The sequence below is a fragment of the Marmota monax genome, unplaced genomic scaffold, assembly GCF_021218885.2.
Source record: "Marmota monax isolate L192 unplaced genomic scaffold, Marmota_monax_Labrador192_F-V1.1 WCK01_AAM20220418_F8-fsc00181, whole genome shotgun sequence".
Classification (NCBI taxonomy): domain Eukaryota; kingdom Metazoa; phylum Chordata; class Mammalia; order Rodentia; family Sciuridae; genus Marmota; species Marmota monax.
In genome coordinates, this window is record NW_026694276.1 from 1,041,781 (window position 1) to 1,055,791 (window position 14,011).

Below are 14,011 nucleotides of genomic sequence, written 5' to 3' on the forward strand. Positions count from 1 at the left end.
TTCCGTATAAAGTATGCATGATTATACAAGTAATAACTTTTCTAGCACTGGGACATTCCCCTGTTTGAGAGACAAGTGGGGAGATTTGGAGTCACAGGGTGGGTTCTTCCCTGGGCAAGACTCAGGACAGTGGGGGCTGATTTACATATCTTTATGTATCTATGGCTGACAGGGAGGCTGCCCATGGTGAGTGCTTAATAAATGTTTGTTCAATAAATAAACTAACCCACAAAGGAGTAAGTGGGAGGAGGAGCCAGACACAGGCTGGGATCTGGACAGAAGGTTCTTCCGCCACCTAGTGGTTATTCCTGGTACAACTTTCCTGTCTGTGGAAGAAAATGGAAGTCTCCTTTAGGGACCTTGGCTGAGTGTGTCTAAAGTCACACAGCAGCATCCTTCTGGACAAGTGGGGCAGGGTGGGGGTGAGGCCCTAGCCAAAGCCAGACATCTTGGCTCTTCAAATATCCGTGCATCTTGAAGGAGGCAGGGAGAAGAGTTTCCCCTGCCACCTGCTCATTCCGTTCCTGGTGCTGAGTATTTCAGTGGATGCTTAATAAATAAGTACTTGGGATAGAAATTTGAGACAATAGGTGATGTCACATCCTGTAGTTCATCTTCACCTTCCACAGAAGTTTCCAAAAGAGAAACTTCTGAATCAAGGATGGTTCGGAACTCAGAGCTCAGCTCATTCACGACCAACCTGCCTCTCCAGTACCCTGAATCCCCTGCCTTTCCAGCCCTTGCTTTGGGACCTCTGGACACTGATGGCTTCCTATCCCTAACCCCCACCCCCCAGAAGGCCTTCATGTACCCCACCCTTGATGAGCTGACAGGTATGGCTTTCCCTGGCAGTCAGGACAGAAATGTCCTGTGCAAGGCCCTGGAAAAGGCCACCAAACAGCATCCTCACATCAGATGGAGTCTCATTTTCCTCACCTGGAAATATCTAGAACAAAAGCATCTCCCTCAAAGAACTGCTGCAAAGCTCACAGGAGGTTAGGTGTCTGCAGTAGCCACAGGTGTGTGCACTGATAATACCTTAGAGCAATTCCTAAGAAAATAAATCCATGTGGCTTCCCAAGCTCCTTCACCAGCCAGCAGGCACCCTCAGGAATCCTGTCCACATATTGCACTCTAAGCTTTCACCCCAAAACTTCCCTCAGGATCCTTGGCTTCTCCCATTCCCTTTCCCTGATCCCAAGAGCAGGTAAGAAAAGCAAGAGGGCTTTGGTAAGAACAGACACTTTATTGTACACCAGGGTTGGGGAGAAGAGGAAAGAGGGGCCCTGGGGTGACAATGCCTCATTCCCCACCCTGGCTGAGTGGTCCTGGCCCAGGGCTCTGACCAGCCATGGGACACATGGACTTGAACTGATCCGAACTTGCACCAGGACCCAAAGTGACTGCCTGGTGTATGTGCTTGGGTCTGTACAAAGCAGGGCTTTCCATGAGAAGGGAGCCTGGACCTTTTTCCCCTAGCCTAGGTCACTGGGCCCCAATGAAGGGTCAGCAGCCCCCCCATGTTTCAGGGCTAGTGGAAGGACCTGGAGGTACTCGGGGAAGTCAGGTGCTTTATGAACAGTTAAATCTCACTTCTCTTTTTCACAGTGGGGAGTGCTCTGGTGGTGGGGGGGGGGGGCGTGCAACCATGAGGAAGGGCAAAAGGGCATCCACCTGCCTGACAATACTGCAGGCCTGCGTGGGGCCCAGGCCCAGGCCCAGGCCCAGGCCCAGCCTCTTAGCTGACACAGGCTGACTTGGGTGGGCTTCTCCTGGCACTAAGAAAGCAGCAGTCCCTGCAGAGTTATTGCTGGAAGGCAGACGCCTACCTCACCTGCATTACCTTGTGTGCCCCACCTGTCCACCTCAATTGGGGCCTTGGGCTCACATCACCTCAGTGGAGAGGGCGAAGGCTCCCTGAGCAAGAAGCAGGTGACTGGGGCTGGGCACAGTCCTCTCACAAGCATGGCCCTGATTACCCAGCTCAGCCACTCACAGCCTGGAGCCCCTCTGCCTCCTGGTGGGCACTGCATGGACAGCACCAAAGCCAGCAGGTGGGGATCCTGGGCAGGGACTTGGGGGTCTGCCCCTCTCTGGCCACCTTTTGCTCCTCCAGGGAAGCTGGATCCAGCTCCTCTGGTGACTCCACCTGCCCTGACTCCCCTGCCGAGTGAGCAGAGGCGTCAGAAGCACAGCCAGGCGTTGTCCCTTTTTGGGCAGTCAGGATCCTCTCAGAGACAAATGCAGGGCAGAGGTGCAGTGAGACCCTCTGGTGGTCTCACCAACCCAAGAAACCCAGGACCTTCCCTGCCAAGGAGCTGAGACTCCTGTGAGAACAGCAAGAGGTTTACAGGAAAATAAATTCGGGGACTTTTTTTCCCCCTGCCAAGGCCCTCCCTCCCACCAGAGATGTGAAGGCAACCATCAAAGCCCAAGCCGAAGCTTCCTGGGGCACTTGTCCTGAGGCCTCGCTCAGAGCTTAGAGGAGGAAGAAGAGGGGGGCAGCATGGTCTTCAGGAGCATGGTGAACACTAAGGGTCACAAATCAGCATCCTACAAACACCCACACCCACGCATGTGCACATATACCACACACACACACACACACACATAACACACACACACACAACCAAGCTCTGGGCCCTACATCTGACATCTAACACAGCAAAGACACTGCCAGGCCAGGGCCCAGCCCACAGCACAAATCTACGATGAACACTACTGAGCCCACAATGAGCAAGCAGACAGCCCCAGCGCAGCCTCCTCCTGCAGGCACGCAGGCTGGGGCCTGGCCCAGCCATGCTACAAAATTAAAAATATATCAAATATATAATGAAAATAGATCTGTACAGCACTGAGGATGAAAATAGTCCACCAGCCACAGTATAATATTGGGTTTGTCATTTCACAGCATTTACACCCACATGTACAGATTGAATGTACAATAGAAATAGCATATAGAACAGTATAGACAGCGCAGAGTCTCTCCTGGGGCCTTGCTTTTCCTGTTGCTAATTCCGCTTGGGATCAGGCATGGAGCCAGGTAGGAGGTGTTGTCAGGTGAGAGGGCCTCTCTTTGGGGAAATATGGGTCTCCCTTTCCTCTCAAACACTCAGGAAGGACAGGTGGGGCTGAGAGGGCTAGAAATGACAGAAGATGTGGGGGAGGGTTGAGTAAGGGAAATGGCAGGCTGGGAGAGCGTGGCAGCAGAGGACTCAGGGGTAAAGGAAGGGACCTGGGCTTAGTCTGTCCCTCCCAGTGCTGAGAGTATTCAGGGTCACAAGAGGGACTTGGCACCCTCTATGAAGATGCCCAAGCCTAGGACTGTGGCCTGCTCCGTCTCTGCCCCCCAGAGTGCTGACATGAAGCCTGACTGACTTCTATCCATCTACTGATCCATCCATTCATCCACTCATCCATCCATCTGTCCATCCCTCTGTACACCTATCCATCCATCTCTCTGCAGACATTTATTCTGGATCTGGTTCTGATCCTCACAGGCAGCCCATCTTGCAGGGGAGGCTTGAAGGTAAGGGTAGGGTTGCTGCCATCAGCTGTAGCCTCTTGCAGGCACTAGGCCGCATGACAGAGGTTCCACTTTGCCCTTGGCAGCCTCCAATGTCCACGGCATTGCCAAGAGCGCTGCCCACCACAGGCCAGGGAAGCTTGGTCAAGATTTCCAAGGTGTCTGCATACAATGTGCAACACTGGTGGCTGTGCTTGTGCAACAAGGAGAGTGAGTGGTGGCCCAAAAAGGGCAGTGAAATTATCTGTCTTTCTCCAGGAACAAGACTTCCTGGGAGTGAGCTCCTGAACTACAGGGATGCCCATTCCAGGGGAGAAGCTGCCACTAGAGAGAAAATTGGGCCCCAGGTGAGGGGAGAGGGTGTGTGCTTCACAATTGTGCTCCAAACCATCAAATTGTGCTGAGAACCATCAAGCTGTGCTCTGGAAACCTTACCTTGCACTGTCCCCTTCTCTTTGGAGAAAGAAGGCAGAGGCCACCACCCTGGGTTTTGAGTTGGATGGAAGGGGCTGGGAGATGGCTAAGCCCTAATGGAGGTGGGGAGGTTCTGAACCTTGTCATTGCCCACCCAGGCAGAATGCAGGAGCATAGCCCACCTGCCCTAGGCAGGGGCAAGGACATCCAAAGTTTCTAACTAGAGCCAGGGGCCAACAAGTCCCCTTTGGTGCCAACGTTCTTGCTCAAGCTAGGGGTACCACCTTCCTTACAAAACAGGCCTTGGGAGCTTCTGCACACTCCTGGCACACCTGTCCTCCAACCCAGCCTTTAATGAGGCAGCCTCTTGGCCCAGCAGCAGACAGTCTGGGTTGGGCAGGAGGGTGAGTCCTATTCTTATGGCAGACTCTGCCCCCAGGCCCTGAGGCCTCTCCCCACCACCACCTGATAGTATAAGGGGACCCTCTCCCACACCCCAGAACGTCAGGTGGCAGGTTGCAAGGAGAGAGGAGGATGGAATGACCTCCAAAGTAGCCATTTGGAGTCTTCTCTGAACTGGGAATCAGGACATCTTGATTGTTCTGGTTACATGGCTGCAATTTGGTGAAAGGTTCTAAGGGTTAGATGGATTGGGGGCCTGGATTGGGGGACAGTGCTGCTCCCAGCTCCCTGATCAGGGCTAGGGAGCAGAGTCTGCCAGGATTGGGATGGGAATGAGGCAGGGTGTGACCCTCTCTCCTTGGGCAGAGGGCCTGGCCTGGGTCTGGTGGCCACTGTGAAGGAAGAGGCCAGACCCAGACCAGTGGGCAGGTTGGGCGTGGTGGGAGAGGTGGGCAGGGTTGGGGCAGTGGTCACAGCTCTGATTCAGGGGTGCTGGCCAGGAGGTAGCCGCTTCCATAGCGTCCATTGGGGTTGCTGCTGCTCTCCAGGGGTGACGTGCTGCCAGGCCCCAGGTAGGAGCGGTGGGTGGGCATGGGGGAGGGTGCCTCGCTGGGCACCTTGCTGAGGATGAAGCGGGTCTCATCGTTCTCCTCCAGGTTGGAGACATCCTTCATCATGCGGCCCTTCTTGTAGGACACAGAGAGGGTGTTGGAGCCATCGGAGAGCAGGTGGAAGTGCCGCAGGACGAACACCACAGGGATGGGCAGGGTTGCCACAACGATGAGGGTGATCAGAAGTGCCATGGCCCAGTTAGGGAAATACAGGTAGCGTTCTGCAGCCTGAAGGCAGTGGCAGTGAGGGCTGCTGCCGGCAGTTTACCCCCCTAGGCCTCTAGGCCAGCCTCTTCCTGCCCATGCCTAAGGCCTCCCACTCCTCTCACCAGGGTGCTACTTGGGTTTTTAGCTGGTCACCTTAGTTAAACATCTGTTCCTACATCTGTAAAATGTAGAATGTAAAATGTGTCTACTCCTCCATAGACACTGAGAGAGAATATGGGTTAAAGACTCAGTTTCCTCATTTGTGCTATAGAGACAATGCCACCTTTCTCTTTGGGCTGTTGTAAAGATTCCAGAATAGCTGTGCAAAGCACCCAGCAGGGCCTGGCACAGAATAGCTGCCATATAAAGGTTTATTCAGAAGACCTGTTGCATCTCCCTCCCCACCCCACCCCCACCCCGCTCTCGTTTTTTAGTACTTGTGATTGAACTCAGGGCTTCATGCATGCTAGACAAGTGCTCTACCACTAAGAAGATGCAAATGTCCCTGAGTTTCCCTGGGGAACACCCCTCACCTCCTCCTTGATCCAGGCGCTGTAGCCCGGGGGCGTCACCCCCAGCTGGATGATACTGGCCGTTGTGAGCACAGCCATGCACAGTGGAGACACAAACTTCCACATGTAGAAATAGAAGCGGTAGGGTCGGAAGCCCAGCATCTCTGTCAGCTCCTGCATGAACCTGTCAGGCACAGCAGAGAAGCCGGCAGTTGGCACCTGCACCTCTGAGCCTCCCCTTCCCACATGGCCACCTCCTCCAGGAAACCTTCTCCTGGACTTTTCTAGGCTTCATCTTCAATGCTCACAGGTGTGAGGCCTGACTGGCCTGCTCTGACTACCTTACAAGCTGCTCCACCCAGAGGCAAGAGACATGCCCTGGCCAGTGGAACAGACCCTTAGAGGGCTCCAGTTCATAGAGCCCTGGGCCCCCAAACTGACCTGGCTCAAGTCTCCCCCTGCTGGAGAAAATATGAAAGTGTACTTCCTTAGCATCCTGACTGGGGATTTCTAGCTGTAGGTTCTGTGCTGGAACTGTAGGAGGCAGGCAGGCTGCATATTTAAACGCACACAAAAATCATCTTTACCTCAATTCCACCTCACTGAAACCTGGCAACTGCTCCTATTATAAATGCACATAACCACAGGAGTCAACTGTATCTGTGACTTTGTCACCAGATAGATGAAATCACAAGGTATTTTAATTTTACATTACAGTTGTTAGATACCTAGAGACCTCATTTATATTCATCACTACTTTGAAATTACTATTTCCACAACTAGATCTTGTAGCTTAATGTGATACATATAAAGTACATATACATTTATGTTTTACAGATTTAGACAGTATTTTGTTATTTTTCAATATAATTAGTTTCCTATCTAATCCTATATATTTTATCCTATGCATTTAAAAAACAATATTTCTAAGAGGGGTACGGGGGCATCATCAGAATGCCAAAGGAGCCCATGGCATGTGTAATCAGAGCCCCTCTAGCAGTGTCTTCCAACCCAGGTTATGGAGAAGAGTTTGGTGGTGGATGCAGCAGCCCACTACAGCCCACTACACACCACCCACCCCCTGCCCCACTCTCGTTTTTTAATACTGGTGATTGAACTCAGAGCTTCATGCATGCTAGACAAGTGCTCTATCACTAAGCTATATCCCTAGCCTTATTAATTGATTGATTATTTTACTTTCAGACAGGGTCTTGTTGAGTTGCCAGGCTGGCCTTGAACTTGTGATCCTCCTGCCCTGGGCTCCTGAGTAGCTGGGATTACAGGTGTGCACCACTGTGCCTGCCTGGGAGTGCCCCTCTCTTACCCCTTCCTGTCCCTCCTGCACTCTCTTAAGAAGCAGACCATCCCTGTGAGAGAGCCCCCATTCCCAATCCAGGTCTACGCATCAGGGAGGGCCAGACTGAGTGGTTAGAAGAGGTCCTGGGCCTTGCCCAGAAGGACAGTGAGGCCACTTCTGGAGCTGAGAGAGTAGGAAGGGCCTAGTCCTGGAGCTTCTTGGGGACACTGATTTTTTCCTTAAAGGAGGAATGAGGTCAGGAGCTGAAAGTGAGTGGAAGTCTACCTTAGCAGTAGGCCATGACACTCCATCCTTTCTTATTTCTGAATCCTCTTACCTTGCCTGAACCCAAATTTGGAGCCCAAATCACAATTTGAGAATCAGGCTGCTGAAATCTACCAGTTCTTTGAGCACTGGGGACCCTGGTGCCTCCACCAAGTGCTTAACAAGCTTAGCAGAATTCTGATAAAGGACAGGTGTTCAGGAAAGGGACTGTGGTAATTTACAAAACTTTAGGCTGGTCTCAGAACCTAAACACAGGACCTCAGCCTGACTTTAGCTCTTACTAGCCAAGAGGCCTGGGTAGCCATGACTCTCTCTAGGCCTCAGTTTCCCGTGCTAAAAGGCAGAACTTTTGTTGTTGTTGTTGTTTGGGGGTTTTTTGGTACTGGGGATTGAACTTAGGGGTACTCAACACTGAGCCTCATCCCCAGCCCTATTCTGTATTCTATTTAGAGACAGGGCCTCACTGAGTTGCTTAGCGCCTCACTGTTGCAGAGGCTGGCTTTGAACTTGCCATCCTCCTGCCTCAGGATCAAGGATCCATGGATTACAGTCATGTACCACAGCGCCTAGCTTAAAAGGCAGGGTTTTAACTCTGACATTTCGATTCTATAATCTCCTGCCCCAATCTGCAAGCAACACTGGGAACACAGGACGCGCCAGGAAATCATGATGGGATAGGACCCTCCTCCACACCCCACCTCTTCCCTGCTCGTCCCCCTTACTTCTTGGTTCCATAGATCCAAGCCACAGCGATGTTCTCAAGGATGACGATGACGGTGAGTGGCAGGGTGGCCGAGTAGTCATCAAACATGGTGACAAAGTAGTTTCCGGAGCGCTGGACGAACAACAGCCCCACGAAGAATGCAAAGACACAGCAGCCCACTACAGAGAGCCGGGAGGCCGGTGTGGGGGCAAAGGTGCAGGGTGGGCAGGGCCCTGGGGGTCTGTGGGGGCACCCAGGTCCCTCCCATCACACTGTTCCCCCAGGAGGTACAGCCATGCAGGAGGGACCCCATGCTGAGGTGCTGAGCTCCCCATCTACCAGGAGGGAGCATCTTGAGGAAGGCATGGATCTCCTCTCTTCTCCCACGGTCCTGCTCCAGCACAGCCCCTACCCCATAGCACCTGCTCCACTTAATTGCTGTATTAAACTTAAATGGTTCTTCTGAGTGTTCCCAGGCTCCTTTTCTCCACCTCAGTTTCCCCATTTGAGAACAGCAAGATGCTCCTCGCTGGGGATGCAGCTCAACTCGGCAGGGGCAGAGGGTGGAACAGGATGCAGAGAGGGGGCATCCCTGCCTAAGACAAGTCAGCAGGCCCTCGGGAGGTGGGGCAAGCAAACCTCAGCAAGGATCGTAGCCCAGGGTTGGCCCAAATTTCCAAATAACTTTGTCCCCCTGGCTCATAAGTGCAGGTGGCCAAGTGCCATAGCCAGGTTCTTGCTTTATCCCGATGAGGGAGGGGTACAGGGTCTTCTGGGCCTGAGGTCCTGAATGACCCAGTCAGAACCCAGATTTTCTGAAGTGAGAGCAAGAACCCGATTATTGTATCTGTGTGGGCAGCTGTGGGACCAGGTAGGGCTGCAGGGAAGAGTTACCTGTAAACATCTCCTTAGGCACCTTGAATGTGTCAATGATGGGCGTGGTGATGCCCGCCATGGTCCCAATCATGCTGCCCAGGCCCAGGTTGATAAGCATCAGGAAGAACATGACGGACCAGAATGGGGAGGCAGGGAAGTGCGTCATGGCCTCCGTGAAGGCAATGAAGGCCAGGCCTGTGCCCTGCACGGACTGAGGGTAGGGAGGAGAGAAAGGGCCTGTGAGGGCCACCCCACCCAGGAACCCCCTGCTGCCTTACCACTGCCCCGGGAGCTTTAGGAATCACTGTTCCCTCCTGCACGGGGACTCCCCACCTCCACCTGAATCCTGCTGGTGTGGGTCAATGGTCTTAAACTTAGTAGGCATCAGAGTCTCCTTGTGGTGGGTATGAAAGCCCCAATTCTGGACTTCCAGGGTGGGGAGATGGAATCTATCTCCTATAAGGATCAGAGTCATTCAGATGAATTTGCTCATGTCTGGGAATACACCCAGCACAAGACCCTGCCCTCCTAAGACATCTTCCCTGATTGCCCCAGCCACCCCTGCTGCCCCCAGCTCTGAGCTTCTGAACTCCAGACCTTAATACCATGGCCTCAGGTGTGGCCACTGGAAGCAAACTGGAGTCTTTAAAATCACTGATGCCCAAGTCGCCTCCCAGGGACAATGATTTAATTGGTCTGGGATGATGCTGTTTTGGGGCTTTACAAAGCCCCCCAGGTGGCTCTAATAGGAAGACAAGCTACGGAACTGCTGCTGACATCTCAGCCATGTTGTCCTGTGGTGCCCAGTGATTGTGAAGGAATGTGTGCCCCACCTGAGCAAGTGACAGTTGGATACTATTGAGGTTGTAGGGCATTGAAGAACTGCTATAACCCTAGTTTTATTCACAACCCAAAAGAATGGGGCAGGCTTTCATGGAGCATGGAAGGGCATGTCCTGTCTTCTACTTGTCACCTGGGAGAAAAAACAGCCAGGGGTCCCCAGATTGTCCTCATTTGCTCTTGATCCCCTGGGAAGGGGTCAGGGATGTGAACGCAGCTCCCTTGCTTCAGGGGAGCTGACTTTTGACATGGAGCTCAGGTAGGATTTAGAGGAAACTTCTGGTCCCATGGAAGAAGGGCCCAGTCGGCACAGCCTATGGGAGCTGGCCCTGTCCCATGTAAGCCTCAGCTCCAGCCAGGTTTCCTGGACCCTATGGGTATGTCTCTGTCTGATGACCCCTTCTAACAAAAAGTCGTTTTGAAAAGTGCCCAGCTGTGCAAACAGAAATAGAAACAAGGTGCCCAAACTTGGGCCTGAGCTAATGAGGGGACAACATCTTTCCACCTAAAGGTCATCATGGCCATGGCAGCTGGAGTGGGCACAGCTGGGCAAGGGGGTGGAAGCTCCAAGGGGTGAGCCAGAACCCATGCTCTGGATCTGACCACCTGGATTTGAATCTGGCTGGCCCACTTACTCATTTGAGACCTTGATCAAGTCCCCCAACTTGCAGACTATTCATTGGTAAAGTAGGGGACAATATTAAAACCCAACTCATCGAGCTACCACGAGGTTCACAGGAGATGGAGAGCAAAGGAAGACACTAACATGTCTATTTCACACAAGAGTACATTTATGCATTTCATACACAGTACCCAGCTCACAGAAGCCCATCAGTTATACAGGAAGTCACCCGACACTGACTGGTTCCTGTGGTTCCCTCGGTTGCTCATTTAGACTTACACCTAGTTCAGGGCACCACTGGCTGACACCTTCCTCCCTCTCTCTTCTTGTGGACACACAGTAGGTCCTTACCTGCCATGTAGACTACTGACTCCCTTGGGCTCGCCAAGGCCTGTGCCCAAGCTCCAGCCACCCGTGGCCCATCCCTGGGTTCCTGCCTGTCCTGGGAAGGGCAACCTATCCCCACACCTTGTCCAACTCATCTTCCAGGAGGCAGGGATCTAGGCCCAGGGCTGAGAACCGGTCCTCCTTCACGGTCATGATGACGTTGTACATCTCCGCATAGTCCTTGGTGGTCAGGTGGGAGAAGTTGACGTGAGGTGGGATGAGGTCCCGGCTCAGGACGTTGGAGTTGAGGTACCCTAAGATTTTCTCAGCATTCCTGCAGCACAAAGGGGAGAATGCCAGGTAGGAAGACAGGAGTGGGGTCCTGGGGAACCTCCCAGACACCCAGACAGGTCCCTGTGGGCCCGGGCTGGGGACAGATGATGCTGCATGCATGCGTCTTATTGCTCAGTGAAGTGGAGGGAACTATCTGCCTGCATGGCCGCCTGCCCACTCCTGGCTGGGAAGGAAGGACCACGGGAGAGAAGCCACCTACTCGACCACACACTTCTCATTCATGATGTTGGCCTTGAAGCCCAGCACAGCAAACACCACGAGGGTGGCCAACACTGAGGTGAAGAAGTTGATGAAGGACACCAGAGCGGCATCAAAGTGGCAGTTGTTGTCCTGCTTGTTGTAACTGGAGAAGGCGATGACCCCACCGAAGCCCAGCCCCAGGGCAAAGAAGACCTGTGTGGCTGCCTCCCGCCACACCTGGGGATCCAGCATCTTGTCCAGCTGTGGGGTGGGGGAGGAAAGAGACACAGGCTTACTCATGTGCAGGGGCTTCCCTCCACACCCCCTTTCGTTCATACCTGTAATCCCAGCAGCTCAGGCTTAGGCGAGAGGATAGTGAGTTCAAAGCCAGCCTCAGCAACTTAGGGAGGCCCTAAACAACTCAGTGAAACCCTGTCTCTAAAGAATATTAAAAAGGGCTGGGCATGGGTTCAAACCCCGGTACCAAACAAAAAGAGAAGCTGTTGAACTTGGGCAATTCATCTAACCCCTCTAAGCAGTATCCCCAAGTGCAAAGCATACAGAACAAAAGCATCGGCTTCAGAGGATTATTGTGAGGACTAAGCAAGATTAAATAAATGTTGAATGCTTACGTAGTAAATTCTCAGTTAATTTTAACTGCTATATTTCCTGCCATGGAGCTGTCAGACTAAGGAACACGGCCAAGGCCATCACATATGGTTGTGTGGTGCACAACTCTAGGGAGCGCCATTCATTTAGACTATCGTGTGCAGTGAATAGCCTTCACAAGAGTACAAGAGAACTGGAAACACCGATGTCTCCTTGACATTTCCTCTGCCTCCTCCTGCCTTCCCAATCTCCCCTTTCTCAGAAAAAGAGGTCCAAGGCTCATCCACACACATCTACACTCTCCAGGTCACAGAAGCCCCCCACCCCAGTGCACCACTTGACACATAGGACCAGACACTTCCTGGACAGAGACAGCCCTTACCTAAGGCTCTTTCTGCCCTTAGACCTGAGGAGGGCCTGAACCACACTGGCATTTGGATGGTGTGGGCAATTTCCAAAGCCTTTTTACATCCATTTTTCTTTAAGTGTCTGTTTCTCAAGGCAGGGACCCACGGGAGAGAAAGTGGGCAGGGTCCCAGGATTCCGGGAGTTTATGTTCCAGTTGGAGAGATGGACCTTGGTCAATTGATCCCACCAACAGATGCCAAACTGCAAATGTGACAAGGGCTTTGAAGGCCAGACACCTAATGCTCAGAGAGCCTGTAGCAGGGAGTCAGCATGAGCCAGGAGACCAGGGAGCTGACATCTGACAGGGGCTGTGGGGGCTGGGAAAGCAGGTCCTGGGGTGGCACAGAGGGAGGTGTGCAAAGGGAAATGGAGGTGGCCGGCAGGGGACGATAAGGAGAGGGTACAGGTGAGGCTGGGAGAGCCAGAGGAGTCAAGGGCCTGGAGGAATTTCCTGACTTTATCCTAAGAAAGCTCTTGATCCAGGAAATCACAAAAGGGTTGAAGAAGAAAGGACACAATCAGATGTGCATTTCCAAAAGAGTAGAACAGATGCAGCACAGGAGACGTGAGGAAGCACCATCTGGGGTCCAGGAGGCAGGAGGTGGGTGGCTTTGCTCAGGGGCAGGTGCTGCTGATGGAGGAATTCAAGCAGAAGAAACCAAAAAGACCTTAGGGATGGATTGGAGAGGAAGAGGAAAGGTGACAGCTACATTTCTGTGGAAATGGGAACAGGGAAGAGGAGCAGGTTGGAGGGGTTGCGCAAGGCAGACAAGACATTAGCTCTGCATAGGTTGAGCTTAATGTGTTCATAAGACATTCTGCAGAAAAGCCAGGTACAGAGGCACACACCTGTAATCCCAGCCGCTTGGGAGGCAGGAGGATTGCAAGTTTGAAGCCACCGGCCTCAGCATCTTAGCAAGGTCCTAAGCAACTTAATGAGACCCTGTCTCAAAATAAAAAGGGCTGGGCATGTGGCTCAGTGGTAAAATGCCCCTGGGTTCAATCCCCAGTACCGAAGGTGGGTAAAAAAAGGTCTCCTGGAGGAGCTGCCAAGCAGGCAGCTGGGCAAATGAGTCTGGGCTTCCGAGGAGAGAGCACAGCTGGAGGTGTAGTTGTGTGGAGCAGGCAGTGGATGGACAGTGAGAAGAGGCCAGAGCCAGGTCAGTCAATTTATAAAATTTAATGCAGGGAAGAGGAAGGACCTTCTCCAAGGGAGCTAGAGAGGCAGGCAGGAGGAAATTCTGGGGAGAGAGGTGAGCAGGAAAGGCCAGTGCTGCCCAGTGGCAGATGCCAAGGGAGAGAGTAGCAGCACAGAGGTCCCAGGAGGGCTGTTCAGGGACTGAGGGTCTGGACGTCAGGTGGAGGGAGGAGAGGAGGGAAGCAGAGCAGAGGAAGTGGCAAGTCCCTGGGCAGGTAACCTTGGGATGGAAGGGAGAAGGGCATTATCAGGAGGCGGCCATGGAGTCAGTGAGGATTGCTCGTTTGCAGGTTACATGGTCTTTGTGGGATGGAAAAGCTTCACCATGCTATATTTAAAAGCTGATGGAAGGCAGGGATATGGGCGGGGTGGAGCTGCCTTCCATAAGAGCCTCTCTGAGTTCCTGGCTATCCATTAGTTGGAAAGGGAAGGGGGACAGGATGGGTATCAGCAGGCAAGTTCGTACATTCGGTTTCTGCCTGTGTAGGTAGAGAGAGCTTCTGACTTGGTGACCTGTGTTTACCTTGTAAAGCAGGAGGTGAGCTCATCTGCTGTGATGAGTGGAGGAGAGGAGGAGAGAGGGTTCAGATGGGTGGAGCGGTTTCAGTGGTCATGATGGAGCAAGGGAGACCGATGGCCA

The 14,011-nt window shown here is 52.8% G+C and overlaps 1 protein-coding gene across 1 annotated transcript in view; it reads right to left on the reverse strand.

The window, feature by feature from the left end:
* Nucleotides 1–1,226: 1,226 nt before the first annotated feature.
* Nucleotides 1,227–14,011, reverse strand: part of Slc6a17 (solute carrier family 6 member 17) — a 47,771-nt gene continuing 34,986 nt past the window's right edge. The window contains exons 7-12 of the mRNA XM_046467262.2: nt 11,176–11,417; nt 10,764–10,956; nt 8,852–9,044; nt 7,977–8,136; nt 5,694–5,856; nt 1,227–5,181 (exon numbers count right to left, since the gene is read on the reverse strand). Coding sequence (XP_046323218.1) covers nt 4,813–5,181; nt 5,694–5,856; nt 7,977–8,136; nt 8,852–9,044; nt 10,764–10,956; nt 11,176–11,417 — 1,320 coding nt within the window. The 3' untranslated portion in view covers nt 1,227–4,812. The remainder of the gene's footprint in view (nt 5,182–5,693; nt 5,857–7,976; nt 8,137–8,851; nt 9,045–10,763; nt 10,957–11,175; nt 11,418–14,011) is intronic.